The sequence below is a fragment of the Montipora capricornis genome, chromosome 10 (genome assembly GCF_036669925.1).
Source record: "Montipora capricornis isolate CH-2021 chromosome 10, ASM3666992v2, whole genome shotgun sequence".
NCBI lineage: Eukaryota > Metazoa > Cnidaria > Anthozoa > Scleractinia > Acroporidae > Montipora > Montipora capricornis.
In genome coordinates, this window is record NC_090892.1 from 16,822,450 (window position 1) to 16,838,458 (window position 16,009).

At 40.3% G+C, this 16,009-nt stretch overlaps 1 protein-coding gene across 1 annotated transcript; it reads right to left on the minus strand.

The window, feature by feature from the left end:
* Window positions 1-10,786: 10,786 nt before the first annotated feature.
* On the minus strand, window positions 10,787-14,788 carry LOC138020057 (contactin-associated protein-like 2). Its single transcript, XM_068867054.1, has 3 exons — window positions 14,365-14,788; window positions 12,423-12,537; window positions 10,787-12,093 (listed from the first exon to the last, which is right to left on the minus strand). Exons 1-3 carry the CDS (start codon window positions 14,719-14,721, stop codon window positions 11,483-11,485), a joined length of 1,083 nt encoding a protein of 360 aa, XP_068723155.1. The 5' UTR covers window positions 14,722-14,788; the 3' UTR covers window positions 10,787-11,482.
* Window positions 14,789-16,009: the final 1,221 nt, after the last annotated feature.

Consider the following 16,009-nt stretch of genomic DNA (forward strand, 5'->3'; position numbering starts at 1 on the left):
CCCTTACTGCCCTACTGGTACACTGCACATCGAGCGGTGTTCCCTTGGAAAACAAATCGGTAGTCAGTAGGAGGCATCCTTTGGGCAGTCGGTTTTTTTTTTTACGGGGCATATTTAAATATGGTAGCAAGAGGATGCCTGCTACGTAGGATAGCCGAAATCAAGCTAGGCCAAAATTGTAACATTGCGATAGATATCATGTTAGCTTTAACGATGGATAAACACTCAAAACGTCTGCTTTGGAATCTCCTTGGGTTGGCCAATTTACCGTGCTAACCCACAGGCGGCCCAGACGCGTAGGGTAAAAAATTATAAGGATTTGTATGGGAATCTCGATGACAAACTGAAAACGACATTTACCCGCAAAATTCCTCAATAAAAAAAATCTTTACTTTATTGTCGTGGTGAATTTCTCGCTTTTTGTGTGGTTATTTGCCTGATTGAATGCGATTTAAGCGACTTCTTAAATTCCCGGGTTGTCACTCGTACCTAAATAAGGGAAGGCTGGAAAGCTTACCTCGTATCTCGCCGATAAAATCATACTTCTCCAGCATAAGTCAAGCTCAAACTCCGGCGATGGCCACACGGATAAATTTACTTCTCAAAATCCTTCAAAATCCTTCGAGGCTCGCTTACAACGAATTTTGACACAACTGGTCAACCGTTTACTTGAGCAAATAAGTGGACGGTTGACTAGCTGTATCAAAATTCGAAGGTTTTGAAAATTTGAATATTTTTCGCTTTTTCTAAGCAATGGATGCTCGCTGGACCCGAAACTTGGTCAAAGAGAAGTCAGTTTATTCGCGTGGCCATCGCCGGAGTTTGAGCTTGACTTATGCTGGAGAAGTGTGATTTTATCGGCGAGATGAGAGGTAAGCTGGGAATAAGTTGCCAGCCTTTCCTTTATTTAGGTACGAGTGACAACCCGGGAATTTGAGAAGTCGCTTAAATCGCATTCAATCAGGCAAATAACCACGGAAAAACCGAGAAAGTTTCCACGACAATAAAGTACAGATTTTTTATTGAGAACTATTGCGGGAAAATATCTTTTTCAGTAGGAACGTGCTTTTATACTATCACTTCATGTATAAAACTAGTTCCCTTTAGACATCTTGTTAGAATCCCTGATGAAGTCTGTTTGATCAGACGAAACCGGTCGGATAATAAACAAAGTTAACAAGATCAGTTGCTGTGCTCACTAGTTTCGTTTTAAAAAAATTGTTTAAAAAAATTTAAAAAGTTGTTAAAAAAAAAATTAAAAAACTTGTTTAAAAAAATTGTTTAACAAAAAAATTTAAAAAAATGAAAAAAAAAATTTTTTTTCTAAATTTTAAAAAAATAAAAAAAAAGTCACCCAACGTCAATTTACGGAAAAGATTTGTTCGGAAGACGATTTGAGATCTAGAATTTTCGGAACATTTGTTGTAAAATTCCTTGCTTGCCTGCCTGTCCTAGGATTTTCGAACATCTAAAACATGGTATAATTGCCCATTTTAAACGATCTTTACCCTAAAAAGGTCACCTAGAATTTTCGGGAGCCTTTTTTCTGGCTGAAATTTTCGAAAAGGTAAGTTCTGATCCCTTTAATTTTCTAGACTTTCAGCTAGGGAATCCGAACAGATGAAAAATTTTTATGGGATAAAAATATGCCTATATTTACCTTTTAAATATTGAAATATGTTTAACAATGCTATACTATTAACAATGTTTAACAATGCTATGTTAAAAGAGTCAAGTAGTTTTGAACTATATTTTAGTTCGGTGCCCCGGATTCCCATAGAAATCCACATAATTTTTTGACCCTCCGAGTCTGGCCTGCCTGTAGTCAACCCAGGCTCTTTGCAAACTCCTTCCTTCTTCGAGATGGGAGTGCGAACTAAACCTGTTTTATTAATTTCCTCAGCGTTTAGGAAACTTTTCTGAACACACTAAGATTTATGATAAATCTTAGTGTGTTCTATAAGCAGTCTCTTTGGCCATAAGGCTAGTCTACTAACCATTTATCTCACGGATTTTGGAAAGATCGGGGAAATGGTAAAATTCGAGACTGCTTTGCATAGCAGAATTCAATAAACAAAGTAAAGACCAAAGAAATATTTGTCAACCACTTAGCTTTCTTGGCCACTTGACAGATGCATGTCATGCGATAGTCTGTTGTCACGCCACGTCAAATCAAACCTCCAAACGTAGTGACGAGAACTGAATCTCAACCAAATGAGACCTCGTACGGACCTCAAACAGTTGTTGAAAGATTTTTGTGAGATACTCATTCTTCACAGAATTGCACCCCATTTTCGAGGAAGGATAAATCTGAGATTTACTTCATACTTTACGATTGTGTTTGCGATCACATGATCACGAAATGTCGATATCCGAACGCCGGCTTACAGTATGTCGACGAGACAAGCTTTCCCGTTTGCAGAAGATATAACTAATCATTATCTAAAGTAAAACTGTACCACTCGAAAGTCATTTACTTTCTTAAGGCATGTACAAAACTAAAACTGGGGAGGCCTAATTAAAATAAGCATAGTTTCTTTCAGGCCTCCTCGCCATTGCCATCTTTACTGCTTTTATATTAATTATATGTAATTGAATAGTGGCAAAAATAAAACAACTAAATAACATCAATAAAAGTAAATAAAAGTGAGCGATGGTTCCAATATAGTTATCACCTAGTGGGTGATCACCGAGGTAAACAACAAGCAATAAGTAGTATTGACCGTAAGCGAATTGTTGAGGTAGATTTGGACAAGCGAACTATTTCATTGTGAGTCCGAGTTTTGGGAATGAAAGAGATGTGCATCATCCTGACATGTATCTGCAAAACAACCGAAACGATTCTGAGATGAGGAACTCCTCGAGCGTAGCCTCCCATTCCTGTAACATCTTAAATTTGTTTTCAGTTTCTAAGCGAGTCTCCGCAATCTTTGCATACAAAACCGAGTTATTCACGCAATGCCAGTCTATGAGACTGCTGTCATTTCCTTCTTCCAGATAGACACACACACAAAAAAACCAATTTTTTCTTCATGCGACGTCTTACCCTTTGAGCATAGTCGCACAGAATGACCACCGCAGAGACATGGACATTATCTGTTTTTTTTCTGTTGATCTTTCTTTTTCATTTTACCAACAATTGTTTACTTAACAAGACGGTGTCCAGCGAAAAGTGTACTAAGGAATTAAATTAAACCATAACAATTGTTTAAGCAATAGAGGACCTTTTCCGTGTTTACATAGCATCATCTAAACACGAGGGGAAGTTGTTAGAATCCAGGACAGTTATGCAAACTCGAGACCCAGTCGAGGATTGCATAAATGTCGAGAATTCTCCCAACTCCCCCGAGTGTTGAGATGAGGTTATGTAAACACGGAAAAAAGTCCTCTATTGCTTTCATAAAATATTTCTCAAAAACAATTCGACAAATGAAGGAAAATGCTGAGTTTTTTACTTCTTGATTGAAATAGATTTTCTTTATACACGCCTATATTTCCTACCAGACCAATCTAAATGCTTGTCTGACCACACTTATTAATCAAAATTAGTGTGACGTCACAGTCGTGTTTACACTCATCTAAACACCATTATTGACCAATGAGAGTGCTCGTACTATCCCAATTAACATTTTATAAAAATGAATGGTAAGTAGATGTAAACGTGTTCTGTAAATTAAGTTTTGAATGTATCATTTAAAATAAATAAATAAATAACGAACAAAACGAAAACAAACAAAACAAAACAATTATACCAAGCAATACTCAAAACTCACAAAGTTCAATTAGACTCTTCGGCGTTCGATTGACGCTATTCTGGAATAAGAATAAAAGGAACAACCTCCAGATTTTTCTTTAGGGGTGAATTTAGGAAGATACCTCTATAACATACGCTGAAAATGTCCTTTGCATTCTGATACCATCAAATTTCTCGCAAGTGTAATTTTTAGTAGTAAACGTTCGTATCCTTATTCCGGAAGAAGGCCAATCGAACTCGTCCTAGATGCGACCTCAACTACACTGGTTAACAGCGTTAAAAGCCCTGTGTACCAAGCGATTCTGAAGAAACTTTGGCTAGTCAGTGCATCGTACACGTGCGAAGGCAACTGTGTGACAGTAACGATGATGACAGTGTGTCCGAATGTGACCTGCTCCATGTAAACTGCTCTGAGGCGCTAAATATTTCTGAAGCCCAGCCTGCTCAAGGGAATGCATGTGTAGGCTTCAACTCCTCGATGACTTGCTTTTAATACGATCCCATAATAAACCAAAAAACGTACACAATGGTAAATGTTTGTTTTCTTCATTACAAGGTGTCTGCGCATGGGCAGAAAGGCTGCTATTTTAACACATTTTCAAAGAAACGAGATTCTTCCGTGAAGCATACACAGGGTTGCCTGTGGTACGTGTAACAGAAAATCAGAAGGCACTGAATTGTGTGGTATTAAACTGAAGAATAACAAATAAAAGAGAAGCGAGAAACAATGGCTTCTAGGCTGACATGTTGATAATTTTCAAGTTCCCACAACTTCTTTTCACCACAAGTTTAAGTGTGCCCTCTGAGCATCTGACAGCTTTGTAATACTAAAGTTCACTGAAGTTAATCCCTTTCCGGCGGGGCCGAAATACTATTAACGCTAACAAATGCAAACTCAGCAAGGTACAGATTTTGTTAGCTTGCTTTACGCAAAACAAATATTGATGCAAAAGTACATAACTATTGATACACAGTTTTTAGAAAGAGCAGAAGGAAGTTTCCGGGACGGTCTATTGAGAATAAAATATTTACGACATGAAAACAACATTAATTTTGAACCGTGAATATAGAATATAAAAAGTTACGATCACTGACAAACATTTTGGGAGATTTTTGCTACGTTCAATTTTGTTATTCTACTTTTGGCTGCACAAATAAATCGCAAAATCGAAAGTGACATGGTCGGAATTCAGCGGGCGCCGTGATTAAGTTACCGCGGCATGTTTACTCGCCAAACAGTTAAGCATCTGTGTCAAATGATGGCAAGATACCGGGTTTTTGTAAGTTTCTTTTTCTGTCAAGTGTTATAAAGTTTGACAATAAAATGAGCGAAGTCAAAACAAAGATCACAATCGCCCAACTCTTGAGGTTGACCATTTGTTTATGCAAAGTCGAAATTTACTCTCCAAGACGCGTAAGACGTTATTTGTCACCAGATAATTCCATCATTTTGGAAATAGCAGCTACTTTATTATTAATAGCTAATAGTTTAATAGTTTATTGAAACACATTTTCATATTTAAAAATGAATTACAATGTGTATTTACAATTTAAAAATTATATAAAATTAAAAATTACATAAAAATGTAGATTCTAAATATTATTATTAAAAGAAATAATTGCACTAGGAAAAAAGCTTCTTTTAAGTCGCTCCGTTTTACACTTATATAGGGTTCTGTGAGTATTATTCCTCATCGTACGTCCATGCGCACTCACCCTCGTCATTGTCAGTTGCTTTGTGAGAGGGCCCTTCCCGTCAATTTTCTTTGAAGTTCTAATGCAAAGATCATCGCTGCGAACGTCCAACCTTGGGCATTCAGAAAGTTCACATGCCCTGCTATAGGTTTGTTTGGGAAAGATAATACCAAAATCTCGTTACTGGACTCTTTCGAGCTGTTCAGACAGATAGGAAGGAAGAGAATAATGCAAGACTACGCAGCTATATTCCAAAATAGAGCGTATCAAAGACACATGAATTGAGACTAGGTCAGCTGCTGGGACACCACCCCGATGTAAAACACGTAGGATATGTAAGCGTTTCGATGCCTTAGCAAATTCTGATGCGATATGTACGTTCCACTTTAAGTCATTCTGAATAATAAGCCCCAAGACCTTATGTGAGGTTACCACTTCTAACGGTTGATCATCAATTGTTAATGAGGATAACTGGTGTTTTTCCTTGAAGAAACACAAACGCAACTCTTTGCATTTCTTAGCGTTAAGACGCATCCAGTTGTCAGAGGCCCAGCTGTTTATATAGTCAAGTGTAGACTGGGAAGATGATAACTTACCCTTACTAAGGTTCTCTGACAACGAGACATCATCTACGTACTTCCACATTCCGAAATTAGGTGACATGGTCCTCCCCAAATCATTGACCATTGTGAGGAACAAAATTGGGCCTAGTTTGGTCCCTTGGGGGACCCCTGCTTTGACAGGGAGCCATTCCGAAAATGTCTGATTTAACTTAACGCGTTGTTTTACATACTTCATAAGGTTGTACCATGGGCAACGTATCACCCGTGGGGGGGGGGGGGGGAAAGCTGGCAGCAAAGACAAATCAAGCGGGGGGATGTCCGAACTTACAGATGTAAAGAAATTATTAAACTCATTGGCTAATTCAGGATCAGATAAGGTCTTACCATCATCGGCGTCACAATTTTTCACTGATTTTGGGGCTCATTTTGTTGAAACTCAAGCACGCTTCCAACAGACCTGTTTATTTTCGTGAACCCTTCCTGCTTACAGAGCAATACTAAAAAAAATCCATTACTCGTCGCTTTTATACCAGAGAATTTTTCATTTGGTTTCAGTGTTCTACACAACAGCACACTCTTGGTAAAACATGAGAAGTACAGCTCACTTTGGTTTCGGCTCGACGGGCGATAGATTGTTGTCGAAGTCCATTACTCGTCGCCTTTACGATTCCAGGTATTTGTTTTCACCGCCTGCCTAGTTTATCCAACTGACTTTCCATTATTGAGCTCCATAAGGGTATATTTTGTTTAAAGACCCACTAAAACGCCATTCGCGTTACACGACTTTCGACGCCATTGCAGTTTAAGTTTATCATTCTACTGTGCCCACAAGAGAAATCTACGCATTTCCACTACCCTCTCTATCCTAAGAAATTACGAGCAGAAGGCTCTATGCGCAAAGACACCACTTAGCAGGGGGGTGACAGGCAAGACTTTTACCGACACGAAAAAAAAAATCAACGCAGATTCCGACTGGGTTTGCCATACTTGCAACCCAGTAACTCAAAGCGAAATGATTGCGGAGTTTGATGACTTCCCCGCTTTTGAGATACAGAGGGAATTGTGCCAACACTTAAAACGGCCCGAGAAGTTATCGGGTCTTTGGAGAAACGGGTCCCTGGCCACTATACGACAGTTTCAATCTATACCAAGGTTTCACTATTTGTCCATGTAACTGTAAATCTCTATTTTAACATGGGTAGTGACTTATCCACGGAATTAAGTTATCCGCCCTCTGAGTCTCAACAAGTGGGGTCTCATCTTTACTGGTCCTTCGTCTCTTTACAGTTCTTTAATGTAAAATCCGTTTTGTTCATCTGAATACCAATCATTACAATGTAAATGATCATGGAAGTATTTATATTCTCCAAGAGTAGTATAATAGGGATGATTCGACCCCTTTTTTTCCGCAAAGGAATTTGTGAAGCTGTGGAGCATTGCTAGGGGCGTTGATAAGGACGCCTTGAAATGGAGGCATCTGATTGGTTCGTCGTAACGGGATCCTATGAGGATTATCAAAGCTCTAATACTTTGAATAATTATCCAGCTGGCTCCTGATTTGTCGAGAGGAAATTTGATTGACAGACCGTGGGAATGGTTCAGGGGCGTGGTCGTGAGCGTTCCTTTCTTGTAGAAGTTTAAGCGGACGAACCCGTTTTAAGCGTTTCCTTAGGCGTTTTTTAGGTCCCAGACCCCACTGGGACACCTCTCCCCAATAAGGAAGAAAAAGTCCCAGACCCCCTCGGATAAAAACACAAAACACACAAGAAAATCCAACCAAAACAGATTTTAATGATTATTTACAAGATCTCTACAAGAAGATGGTGCCCCGCACAAGCACCCTAGTGTATTATGATCAATGCTGATTTTTGGATGTGGCCGGCCAATGAAAAAAGACACTCATCCCACCGGTCACACCAAGAATTGGTGCCCCGTGACAAATATTTACAATATATACAAGAAATGGAGTAGAGTCTCCTTAAAGTCACCCCAGTTCCGTAGTGTCCCTACTCCGTTTCTTTCTTGGTGCCCCGCATGCACACCCCGCAACTTTAAGTGTCCAGAGGTTCGGTGCTCACACCGTCGTCCAACACTTTTCGTTTAGGATAAAAGTACGAAAAGCCGTCGCGCACTTGATCGTATGTGTACACGGTATTGTTGACGGTGCGGAACCCGCGATTGACGCCGCTACTCGTGCGCTGAGTGAAGAGGACCTCCAGATATTTGTCTTTGTCGATGGCGTTCAAGCGTTTGTTCACCCTTTTGCAAATAAACTTGTCCTTAGTCCCAAAGCAGTAGTTGGTCTTACTGCAAAGTCCGATCATTCCATCCCCTTTCCATTCCTCCTTGAAGAGTCCCGCCTTTCTTTTGTCGTAGGCACGATGTTCGGGTGTGTCCGTACGTGGAAACCAATTCGCACTATCTGCCTCGAATGCCTCTCTCGACGAACAGTACTCGACGTCACGGTGTCGTTCCTGGTTGGTAATGGTCTTGCCGTAACTTGAGTTTCCCACCAATTTCATGGTGTCGGCAATGATGGCCTGGTTGGGGTCCCGATCCCCTGCTCGTCGCGCGTCGGATACCGCGTTGCCAAACGGTTTGAAGCACGGCTTGGGGTATACTCCACCACCTGATAGATTTTTGTTACTTGCAAACCGTGGGCCAGGTACCACTTGAGCATCGGTGTGATGAGGAGGATCTTTTTCCCAAAAAAGCGGGGGGGGGGGGGGGGGGGAAGGTGTACTCCATCATTTATGGCCTGACTTGTAAGGTTGCACGACCTGAGGAGAGGGATGAGGGGGGGGGGTATTCCCAACATTTATGGCCAGACCTGTAAGGTTGTACGACCTGAGGAGAGGGATGGGGTGGGGGGGTATCCCCAACATTTATGGCCAGACTTGTAAGGTCACACGACCTGAAGAGAGGGATTGGGGCACCCCAAATTCTTTGGCCTGACTTGTAAGGTCACAAGACCTGATGACAGGGGGATGGGGGGTACCCCAACATTTATAGTCCCCATGTGAGAAGACTTAGAGAGGAGAGGTATCCCCACGGCGGGGTGGTACCACGTCGGAAGCGATGGACGATGACCCTGGGGGAGAGGCACGAAGCAATAACTCGTCTAGCCGGCCGGCGGCGTCGGATAGATCCGACGACAAACACGGGGATACGGGAGGAACCAAGCGGTCTACACGCGCCAAGCTTTCTCTCAGGTAGGGAGGCGTAGGAGGCCGGAGCCCGTACTTACGTACGAGCCAGCCACCACCGGTCGTATCAATGATATGGTTCTCACGCTAGACTTGAACATTTCTCATCATTGGGTTACATGAAAAATATGTCGGAGATCCGTTCAGCAGGCGACCATGTTGTAAAAAGAGGGTGAAGAGAGGAGGGTCGTGACATATATAGAGACGTCGCGTACGGGATTGGCCGAGGGGAGGACATCACACACGGAGATTGGTTGAAAAGGATGACATCACAGGGACCCAGACCCCTCACGTTAAAAAATGGAAATGAGGCCATCTTTAATCATATAAAACAAGACAAAAGAAGGATTTTTTAATTAAAAATAAGAGCTATTGACAATCGGGAACGTGGGAGGCGGCCCGGTTCCGAGCCTCGTCCCGGTTTATCCAAGCCCGTGTCCATAGGTTATTGTAAGCAAAAATATAAGAGTCAAACAAGTCTCTGGGCGCGTTCCGTATTCACAAAATAGGGAGTCCTGAGGACCAATGCATTCAATACACAAATGCAAAGTCGCACAAACTTTGTACACCTAAAAATCGTTCAGTCGTCATCATCATTCTGTTCTTTTTCATCTTGCGTTGGGATGGGACGCGGTTGGAACATCCTGTTCAATAAAAAGTTCCGTCTCTCCACAGCTGCATCTGTAGCCTCTTCAACATCCATCGAATCCTCCTCCATGAAACGATGTCGAGTTTCCATAACGTCTTTATGCACGGGGTCATGCTTTAGACGTTCAAACCACTGGAGATAGTGCAAGTACAGCCCTCGCAACTTTCTTCTGTAAACGGGTAACAGGGCATTGAAAGCTTTGGCCTCAGCTATCGTTTCAGAGACCCCCTCCTTCAAGAACTTGTTTGCTTTTTTGTCATAGGTTAAACTCAGTGACTCTTCCACCTCTTGGCGCAGAGTTTCCCAGGGATCTTGGTCATCTATTTCCCTGTCACTAACGTCTTCATCCTCAGACTCGATGACCATGTCCGAGTCCGAGTCCGAGTCTTGTTCTTCCTCTTCATCTTGGTTTCGCTCCTCATCTTCTTCACTTCTCTCTTCCGAGGTAGCATAGGGTGGTGTTTTTATCCGAGGGGGTCTGAGACTTTAACTTCCTTATTGGGGAGAGGTGTCCCAGTGGGGTCTGGGACCTAAAAAACGCCTAAGGAAACGCCTAAAACGGGTTCGTCCGCTTAAACGTCTACAAAAACGGAACGCTCACGACCACGCCCCTGAACCATTCCCACGGTCTGTCAATCAAATTTCCTCTCGACAAATCAGGAGCCAGCTGGATAATTATTCAAAGTATTAGAGCTTTGATAATCCTAATAGGATCCCGTTACGACGAACCAATCAGATGCCTCCATTTCAAGGCGTCCTTAGCAACGCTCCACAGCTCCACAAATTCCTTTGCTGAAAAAAAGGGGTCGAATCATTCTTAATATACTACTTCCAAGTGAGCAATATCCACAGTAGCTGAGAAAGCATGTGTGCATATGTTTGAGCGGTAGTTCAGTCTCTGTGTTGCATTTCCTTTTTAATCAGTCACAAGTAAAAAAACACAGACCAGACATTCATTTCCTTTCTGAAACAAAATACTTGTTTATGAATGGTGCTATTACGACTAAGGTTTAATTAACTTGTACAATGGATCTCTTCATGATATAAAATTAGAGAAATTGAAAAAAATTCCTCTTTAAATAAAAAAGCAAGTAAAACTGTAATGTTTTAATTTGTTTTGGATCTGCAGTTACATCTCGTTATTAGGATTGTGATCACATTGAGAAGCCTTAAGAAGGGATACTAAAATTGTTTCTGTTAAAGTCATGGAAATAAAGCCTGTTGTTGTTGTTTGCTTTTTAAAATTCTTTCCGTCAGTTTTGCTTTCTTCACACAAAAATCTCCCTTTGGTTTATCGACTGAAGAGAATTAAATTCAAGCAACTAACTAAAGTCTGCGGGAAACTTGATAAAGAAACAAAAAAATTGCAACAAGGTAACGAACAATTTGTTTTTGATCATGAAGTCTACAAGGCTCTATTAACTTTTACATATAATATAAGAAAACGTCGGAGGCGATGAGTTTATTTCGTCTCCAGTTTTCATCAGTGTTGAACAAGGTGCAATTAACCCGTGGATGGATCTTTCTACAGTGTCTGAAGCTTTAATAATCAGCCTGTCGTAAAGGAGATTGTGAGAATATAAATCTACTTAAGACTGAGAAAAAAAATGTATTTTTATTCCATGCCGTAACATTTAAATTTCCCGAGGGTGTGATATCCTTCCTCACTGCTGCCACCAGTATCTCCAAATCTCAATTGTAACACGGGAAGATGAGACTTTTCTGTGAGAAGACCACTGTCCTCACGCCAAGTGTCGTCATTCTTCTCGCAGTTACATCCTTGACTCGGGTCTGCGCATGAGTTTGGCGATGTAACTCCACATGCGCATTTGTTGTGATCAGCAGGTGTGGCACCTCCCCAGTACGTCATTTTGGTCATTGTTCTTGACATCCACCACGCAGTGTCGGCGCGGAAAATAAGAGAACCGCGACACTCGTACTTGATAAACTGCTGGCAATGAGTAGACACATTTGTAAGGAAAGCTACTTGTGGTACACCATAGAGGTAGTGAACATCGCGAATGTAACTTCCAATTGGTTCGTACCCCGTTACGCGCGTTCTATCTTCGCTGTCGTGACTGATGACTGTAACCCCAACTCCATTCTTATCAGTCATGTTACAAAATACAGTGAACGGTTGGTAGCCTCCATCGCCATCAGGATCGATAACATAGGAGCCACTTGTGGCCTGTGGGCTGTGATATTTAATTTCACTGCAGGATTTTCCTTTAAAAAAAAGGGAAGTGTTAATGTAAATGTATGCTTCTACAAAGTCTAAAAAGTACCTGAGCCTGACAATTGCAAGCGAATCTGTGATCGATTGCACAGACCAATCGCTTGAACTCTTATTTGGAACTTCTTGTTTTCAGTTTGTGAAACTTAATTCGTTTCAATTGCTTACCCGTGCGTTCATATCAATGTCAACTCTGTGGACCTTCTCTTTTTCAAAGCTTTTCACAAATTTTAATTCACCACGCGCAATGTGTAATTCAGTTTTTGTATTCCGATGATTTTAGTGACAATAACAAGTCATTTATATGAACTACCAAACCTACCTTTGCGTTGACATCGATCGCCAGCAAATCCAGGCTGACAAAGACAGTAATACGTATTCATCTGAAAGTCTGGAATACAGGAACCGTTCTGACAATGTGTTGGCTGGCAGGTGGACTTTGAGGGTAAGAAAAGAAAGATAGAACTCAAGATCTCTTACTGCGATGTTTTAATATACCACTTATCAATAAGGTACTGAAAATATTTGTTCTCTCATTGAGGTTACAACTACTACTGTTTACGCCCTTCAGCACTGACGAGTTAATAGACCATTGCCAAGGGTAGTTTTGTGGGGAAAAAACGGTTAGTATGCACTGAGCCCATACTTGAATGGCACTGGAAACTGTGGAACTTTAAAAGGCGCTCTTGACAAAAAATGTATTTCTGGCTACGTTTAGACACCAGCTTGGTATGTAAATAGTAGATGCTCTTGTAATTACCAAAATATATACATATTAAAAAAAAAAAAGATTCCAGCTATAAGTATAGGACAGTAATCTCACCATTCATTAAGCAAAATGGGAAAATGCAAAAGAAAGATAAGTCATAGGTGGTAGGTCTTTAAATACAATGTGGCCACAGTAGTCCACCTGGGCCAAATTTTGGACAGTTATTGAAAGTCCCAAAGGGTGTTAGGTTTGTTTTGTTACTGTGAATTATGTGCTCATGAGTGGTATTCAATGAGGTGACTTAAATAGATATATAGTAGGATAAGAATATTTAGAATATTTTTTCTCATACTAGTTATTTTACTCCCTCTAGAATTATTTTAATCTTCATCACAGATGAAGAGCCACTCCTTGGAAACGCTGTTATTAAACCGCTATTATTATTATTATTATTATTATTATTATTATTATTATTATTATTATTATTAGCTTATCTAATCTGAAAGACGGAGATTCCCAAAAGGTTTATTATCCCAATTGAAAAAATTAAAAGTTGTACCTGCAGCCCTATAAGTTCCAATTTTTTTACGTTATTGACTAAGGTAAGCTAAGGTACATCCCTTAGGGCTGCATTGCAATGATCAAGATGAGGCAGAATTAATAACCCATAAGCATCACCAGAGTCCTTTAGGGAAATTTTCTTCCTATGTTCAACCTCCCAAACACAGAACAAAAACTTAGTAATGTCATCAAAGATCTCAGAAATGTGACTCACCCACAAGAGTGCTTTGTTCATCTAAATCCCCAGGCATATGTATGTATATGTTTATACGTATGTCCAGGAAGGCAAATGGGAGGCTCACCGGGTAACCGAAAGATTTTATGCCAGATTTTATCTTCTGATCCTAAAGCATACTGTGACGGTAGTGTTATCGGAGAAAATTCTCACTTATGGAAGAGGGTATATAAGGTTTGGCAGGTCAGCGATGTACGAAGAGACAAGAGCGGGCGGAGAATTGAGCCTTGAGGAACCCCGAAAGGTTAAAAGGAAGTTTCAGATCTTAAGCTGACTTTATCACCGTATAAACTGAGTACTATATCGGAGAGGTAGTTATGACAAAGGTTCAAGTCCTAAACCCATGAATACTCTAATCTCGACAAAAGGATCTCATGGTCAATCACATCAAATGCCTTATTCAGTAATTCTATAAATAATCTAATGATGGCACTTCTTAAAGTCATCGATCATCGTGGAAAAAAAAAATTATGTACCATTTGTGTATTAAATCGATGAAAGGCGTTTCCCACTGTGCTATTCAGTATTTGTCGTAAATTGATGATTTGGTTTCCCATGCATCCATTTAAATATCACAGGGTGTTTTGTTAAATGTTCTGCTCGAAGCCAAAAAAAAAAAAAACGGAAACCCAAGCATTTGCTTTTGTCAAACTCAAATTGACTTTAGTTCTTTACTCTAGAAGTTAACGAAAATCGCATCCAAACAGTCCCGATGCGAGTTCCTTTTCGAGAAGTCAATAAATTAATTTGAATATTTACCCATGGACTGTAATGATGGAAGACATCGCTTGCTTGAAAGTCCAATTCTCTTGCCCTGTATTTGTCAGTGGCTAACAACTCACACCGATACAGACCGTCTGAGTCAGGCTGGGCAGCCAAGTTGAACGAAAGACACTGCGTTTCACCAATGCACTTGAATGTGCAGTCAACTGGGCCCTCAGTGAAAAAAGAAACAATACTCTCCACCACTAGTTGACAGTTAGCATCTCGCGAGAAATTTCCGATCGAGAAAATCCTATTTTGATGACGAAAAAGAGCGCTTTGAAACATCACATGTTCACCAACGGTCAGTACCACTAAAGACACCAAAATTGTAACAAAGTTCACAGGCGCCATAGTCTAGTTTCTCATGTTTTTGGCCATAGATAAACAAAACACCCTCACTTTGCTGCAGTCCTTAAATTAAAATGGCGAACTTTTGGCATGAAAGTAATTTACTTGCCAAAGTAAATGCATACGTTAATTATTAATAAAATCCGCAAAGGTTAGTACAGTCCATCATGCGCCAATTATATAGATGCTTCAATTGAAAAAAATCACCCTTATGAATGAACAGTCTCTTTCGAATGAATAGAGAAGTGTAATAAGCACAACAATAGCGAACCATGCATATGGATTTCCTTCCAGGTGATTTTTATCAACAGAAATCCTTTTCATCGTGTAGCCTGGGACCCACTCAGAAGATTGCACGATTTTTCGCGGACAAGAAGCTAAATAATTTATTGCCTGTTAAGATATTCATCTCCATAATTATGCCTGAAAATCATATTCTCTTTTGTATTAAAAGGTTTTTCTTCGGGTGTGGGATATAGTTGAAAATCGGATGCTTCTACTTAATTACAAGAAGACCATTCAAATGCTCGGTGGAGGGTTGATTCTGTTACGAAATGCATAGAAACAAGGCAGGTAGCCTAATTTGAAAAAAAAGTGTTTTCCATGAAAGGGTTGATAACTTAAAAAGAAAATTGAGACCACCACTTAAGACATACCTTGTAAAGAAGTTTAAAAAGCATAAATTGGACCTTCTTTTGATGAAAAACATTTAAAAAAACGATTAATCAGTGTTAATTTCGATTTTTCAGCTGCTCACTTCAATACCTCATTTCAATTGGGACAAATGTTTGTCAGTGACATCTGCTTCCTTCTATCTAAAAAACAGTGAGTCCGGTAGGCCAACATATACTAAAATTTCTCAATTGTTTTGCGTTTTGTTACCTTCAACACGCGTTTGAGGGCCTGATTTTTTAAACAGGCAAAAAGGAGGCTTAGAAAAGGCGTTTCGGGCCTAGCGAATTGTTTTCGAGACTCGTGAAACGGGCTCCTGGAGTCACTTTGTGTAGTTAGCGCTATGACGGGCGCTGTAAGGGTGCTGAATCAATTTAACCTTATCGAAGCCAATTGATGTTTTATTTCTCGAACAAAATATATGATGACAATGTGTTGACAGATTTGCTACCGGTTGCCAATCAACCGAGAGTTCAAGTTAGAAATTCCTTCATGATAAGTCAATCTGTTTGTGTCGAGGTCTGATTATGTTGTAAACGGCCTCTGATTGATGTCCGCTTCGCTTCAAGCTTAGTTGTTTACGTGTCGCCGTACCCTCCCCCCGAAGGTCAGTGTAAGA

What these genes read in the sequence shown, in the direction of transcription:
- LOC138020057 (XM_068867054.1), bottom strand. Translation starts at nt 14,721, where the DNA reads ATGGCGCCTGTGAACTTTGTTACAATTTTGGTGTCTTTAGTGGTACTG. An exon ending in TCCATCATTACAGTCCATGG is followed by an intron (nt 12,538 to 14,364) that starts GTAAATATTCAA and finishes TTACCCTCAAAG; the next exon opens with TCCACCTGCCAGCCAACACA. An exon ending in CGATCGATGTCAACGCAAAG is followed by an intron (nt 12,094 to 12,422) that starts GTAGGTTTGGTA and finishes TTTTTTTTAAAG; the next exon opens with GAAAATCCTGCAGTGAAATT.